This window comes from Sabethes cyaneus, chromosome 2, assembly GCF_943734655.1.
Source record: "Sabethes cyaneus chromosome 2, idSabCyanKW18_F2, whole genome shotgun sequence".
Classification (NCBI taxonomy): Eukaryota; Metazoa; Arthropoda; class Insecta; order Diptera; family Culicidae; genus Sabethes; species Sabethes cyaneus.
This window is the reverse complement of record NC_071354.1, coordinates 101,252,612-101,258,151: the sequence shown is the minus strand read 5'-3', so window position 1 is coordinate 101,258,151 and position 5,540 is coordinate 101,252,612. Positions and strand designations below refer to the sequence as shown.

General features: G+C 37.1%; 1 protein-coding gene across 1 annotated transcript; it reads right to left on the bottom strand.

The window, feature by feature from the left end:
* Positions 1–3,324: 3,324 nt before the first annotated feature.
* LOC128737166 (guanine nucleotide-binding protein subunit beta-5) lies at positions 3,325–5,130 on the bottom strand. The gene is made up of 5 exons (XM_053831740.1): positions 4,914–5,130; positions 4,591–4,846; positions 4,122–4,533; positions 3,794–4,057; positions 3,325–3,739 (listed from the first exon to the last, which is right to left on the bottom strand). Exons 1-5 carry the CDS (start codon positions 5,026–5,028, stop codon positions 3,728–3,730), a joined length of 1,059 nt encoding a protein of 352 aa, XP_053687715.1. The 5' UTR covers positions 5,029–5,130; the 3' UTR covers positions 3,325–3,727.
* Positions 5,131–5,540: the final 410 nt, after the last annotated feature.

The following is a 5,540-nucleotide window of genomic DNA, read 5'->3' as shown; positions in this document are numbered from 1 at the left end:
TCAAGCATGTACCAAAGCTTCAAAACACCTTCAGCATGCTCGCCGAAAACCCTAAGGCCAATAAAAGTCAACCAGCACCTGTAGTCACAAAACAAAAAAAAGAAGCAGCCACTTCTGATGGTCAAGAATGCCAACTTCGTCACCCTCGTGAAACTCTGCGATGCCCAACCGACCTACAAAATTACAAAATTAGGTGAAGGCCTGGATAATGATCTGGTGCCTGGTGGATCTGGTGATAAGACTTGCCAAAAGAAATAATATTGTATTTGATAATTTTCTAAATAGGGTACGGGAGGGTATTTTCAGCAGGTTTCTAAATTCAGCCTATTTGCCTCTTCTTTTGCCAATAAAAATACTTTGCCGACATACAATTTTAATATGTTATAACTATTTTCTCAAGACTGTAAGTAATCTACTATTTTTTATTCAAAGAACATCAAAACCATTTGTTCTTTCACTAGAACTAGGCCATAGGCCGAAAAAATAGATGCCATCGCTTAATGGGCTGAAAATACCCTTCCGTGCCCTATAGTCAAAATGATTGTGAGGCTCTGAATAAAGTAAAATTATATTCCGTAAGCAGGTTGACTTCACATTACCCTTTAGTCGATTGACAGATAGATTAAAAATCTCCACCTAAATTGAGTAACACCCTGAGATATATTCATTTTTGAAACTTCCTACTTTCTATCTGATATAGTTCTTCATCGACTATCATTAAGAATTAAACCCTAGCTTCTAACCTAACTTATAAACCTAGTAAAATTACCAAGGCTAATTTTATCAAGCACCGTTTACAGTGTTATTTCGAATTTGACAATAAATGCGTGTCACCTATGTTGCCAAAATCGAAGCCGTGGCAAAATCATCTAGACCATTTTTGAACTGAAAAAATTGCATATAAATGTGTCAAAAATTGTATAATTATAGTAGAATCAATATATATAGAATGCCAGTGTCTCTGTTTTTCTATAGGACTCATTGTGGTAAACATGATGCTAACAATCTGTATCAAGTCTGTGAATCGGGAACTTCATTGTCAAAGTTGCTTATTGTTATTTATCTGTTGTTTATCTGTGCGCTGGTTGGTGCTGTCATCAGTGCGTTCTCCACTGTGTTTTTATGGCAGTGAAATGGTTTTGAACGTTTTTTTTTCGTCCGTATGAATAGAATCCCAAAACTGTGCCCTTTTGCACCGATTTTTTCAGAAATTTGAAGCAAGCGAAGTTTCCAATCACATTACTTGGCAGCCATAGTTGAAATTTTAAACTGGTTGTCAAAGTTTGACAATGAGATTCCCCTTTTGATGAATCTCAGGCACACACACATTTGTATATATAATGTAAATACATTATCTGAACATGTGTGATGTTTACCACGCGCACTGCAGCGACACTGGCATTCTATATATATATTGATTATACTATAATTATCACTAATCAACGAATTTTTCACGATTGCAACGGTGTCATGTCCAAAAAGTTCGACAGGAGCTGTCGTAAACCTTTTGAAACTTTACAGTAAGACGTAGTCCTACGTCAGTAAAATCTTAGCTTTCGAAATATTCAATAAGGCGTGGTACACAAATTACGTAACGCAAAAAATCCGGATTTTTTACCCCCTCCCTCCCCTATGTAACGATAAGTAACGCTTGGCATAACCCCCCTTAAATTACGTAACGTTGGCCAAACCCCCTCCCCGCTTGGCATTGAAAAAAATTCACATAAATCGTATAATTTTAATAAATTGAACAAAATCATGTTAAAAACAACAATCAGGCACTAATCCATGTTGAGGTTAATTGGTTTTCAACCATGACATTGTGTCGCCAGTAATAAATTGGACTTCCGGAAAAACGGCAAACGATTTTTCTTCCGTACCATACATTAAACCTAGTGTCGGAAGTAGTGCGCTATAGCAAATGAGACGTGCTATACAGCACACTACTTCCGACGCTAGGTTTTATGTACGGTACGGAAGAAAAATCGTTTGCCGTTTTTTCAGAAGTTCAATTTTGTCCTGAATACATAATATTTGTAAATGTAGTAGGATCGTCTTCATCAGCTACAAACTGGAATTTTGAATTTGAATCTCCATCAGTCTAAATCAACTCACTGTTTCACACCATCAACACGTCCTTTCTTCGTTTTGCAGCTGTTTTTTGGTATTCATAATTTTGTTACGTAACTATTCTTCGGACTCCCCCTCCCCCCTATGTAACAAAAAGTAACGCAAACTTGACCCCCCTCCCTCCCCTCCAAGCGTTACGTAATTTGTGTACGAAGCCTAATCAAAAACTTAAAATCACGCTTTACTTGATAAACTACGTATAATACAAGTCATTACGTATTTTTTAACGAATGGTTTAAATTTTTGAAACTAATAGGCGAGATAAATTTTTTATGACCTGGAAATCGTTTCAACCGAATCTGAACAACAGGTAATAATAAATTTCCAATATACAATTGAAACACACAGATACCTACACAACACATACCAAAACATTGAGACATTGTTCAATTGTTAGGCTGAAACAAGACCCTCGGCGACTCTGACCGATTTCATATTTTCAAACGACTTTGATACCTTTCTAACAGAGTATAAGAAAGGTAAAAGCTGTTCAACATGGAAGAAACTATGACAAATTTAGGTCCATTCAAAAATCAGAAATAGGTTCATTCAAGATCATGTTGGGTCCATTCAAGATCAAAAAAAGGCTTTGGCAAAAAACGATATATTTAATAAAAGTTTCATCAATTATACATTTTTAAAGTACCGATAATGTAGTAAAAAGGTGGTACTTTCCAACAAATAGTAACATCACCACATATTATTTATAAATGACGAGTAAATTAAGCAGGAGTGTCAGTGGTGGTGTTAAAATGCGCTAAATAGGTCCATTCAAGATCAATTACCTACGTGAAAACAAAAATCAGGCATAATGAAACGAGGCAATATAGTCCCTATTAGGGTCTCCCTAAGTTGATAAGCATTTCCTTTTACCAACGCTAATATGTAGAGATATACCGTCGTATACGCTTTACTTAGAAAACATATACTAAAATGAGATAAACTTTAGCTAAAATTAAAGTCAATAAAAGTAACTCACATAAAATCGAGAAAATAAAATCGGACATGTTCAGATAGCTTACGCTTGCTTTCGCCTCTAAGCGTCTACCGCGGTTTGGAGTTTTCTCTCATTCTCAATCTATGCAATGGCTTTTTACTAGACAGAGGATTATTTCAAACAAGAATTTTACAATAGCACTTATTATGTATCTGTCTACGACGAAGATTATGTATATTTATTCATCTATTGGAAACAATTATTCGTTTGATATTATGTAAATACTTTGTATTAAATCTATAAAATAAATATGGCACACGATAATACTGTTAACCGATAAATACAATTGAGATATAAAAAATGCCTGTGCAACATTTTTGATAACAGTTAGCAGAGTTTGGTTAATAAAACTTACCAAAAAAGTAAAACTATTTTCCTTGTCCTGCAATGAATTTTCATAAAACTAATTATATGCATTTTTGTGCCATTGCGAAAAGTGCTTAGTTTTTACTAATGTGACAACCACTGAATTTAACGCGATCTGCTATACGAGAGAGAGACATCCAATATCGAATTCGCGACTAGTCTGATTACATTGTGTATCCTAATTAAGCATTAATCTATAACTTTGGTTATGCGACAGTCTAAATAGTCGATTGTTTAAGCCCAAATCTGAAAAAGAAAATTGTCAGACATCACAGGGAGGATGTAAACGAAAAAACTTACTCTAAGGGTAAAATCCCAACTACCAGTAGATAGAGCTGTGCCGTCAGGAGATACCTGTAAACAGGATACCTTATTTTCGTGGCCATATAGCAAGCACACACGTTGAGCTTTTAATGTGTCCCAAACATTAACGGTATAGTCGTTGTAACCAGCAAACAACAGACGTCCACTAACGGAAAAATCGACTGAATTCACACCGAAAATGATGCTGTCTTTGCTGAACACTGCAACCTCTTTATCGGCACGCATATCAAACAAGCGGCACTGCAATAGAAGAATGAAAGTATTAGATCCCGGTCGTGATATGTAACGAAAAGCTAGCCCGTACAGTGCTATCATCTGAACCGGTACTGATGGCATCACCGCTGGGATGAAACTTAACGCTGTTAACATCCGACTGATGTCCCTCGAAAGATTGAACTACATGCCCCGAACGCATATCCCAAATAAATGCCATCTTGTCACAGCTACCGGAAACGAATGTGTTCCCCGTCTCGTTCGGAGCCAAGTCTATTGACATTACGTCCCCGGTATGACCGTGGAAACTTTGCAATAATTGTCCGGACTCGACATCCCACAGGGCACAAGTCGAGTCTCCGCTTCCAGTTAAAATTTGCTGATCTGAGTTAGGAAAAATGCAGCAAGACATGTAACTAGTGTGAGTTCCGACAGTTTTCTTTCGCGAAGAAATATCCTCCTCCATTGTAATTGGATATACGGTTACTTTGTTGTCCAGTCCACTAAAACAGAACACAAAAAATAAATTTATATTTAAACGTTTAGATATTCGAGCTTACCCGCATGCAACAAGGTTTCCCGAAGGAGCATATGAGCATCCCATAACCCATGTGGTTGGCATCGTAACGGCATGCTCCTTATAGTTGGTGAATGCATCCCAAATGATTAGCTTTCCGTCCTGAGAGGACGACACAATGTGTCGCTTATCAGGGGACCAGTCAGAGCAGAGAACCTTTGCCTGGTGTCCTTTCAACACACGACGCGGTTTAATGTTTAGATACGTAATCATTTCGAGACGTTCTGCCACGGACGATACTAAGCAATAAATTTTGAGAATATTAAAAGCTAATATGTAGTTTTTCAAGTTTATTTATTTACTTACAAGTAACATCATTCAACTTTTGTCTTTCTTCTTCCAACTTTGCCTTTAGAGCCTCGGCTTCCCTTACTAAAGCTGCTACCTTATCGGTAGTATTATTGGTGAGAACTTCTGTCATATTTTTCACGGTTATTTTTGTTGTTTTGTGAATAAACTCACGAATTAAAAATTGAGTTCGATAACTCGAAAACTCGAAGTACAAACCCACAGGAAAATACTCACCTGATGAAAATTTTACTGATTTGACATTACACACCTCTTTCGCCAGATTAGACTAATAAACCAGCGGGGTGCTATCCGTATCTTAACGAACGGTGTTTGACAGTCCACTTAACGAAGGGCGCTATTTCAAAAAATGCAAGAAATAGCGCCCGTCTGACAGGTAGATTTGCTGCCAACCTTTGTCGAGATGTGCTGAGATGTTGGCAACAAAAACATGGCACCCATCGCAAGCCCCTGTAATAAACGCAATAAACGTAACAAACGAAATAAAATGACACCGCTTGTATCAAGTAGAGTGACTATATACAGAGTGGCGACAATGTCAAAATTGGAATGATAATTATCTGTCAGTGTCATTCCAATCGAGCAGACAACCTATCCAACACGTATGCAGGAAAGAGAAAGAAA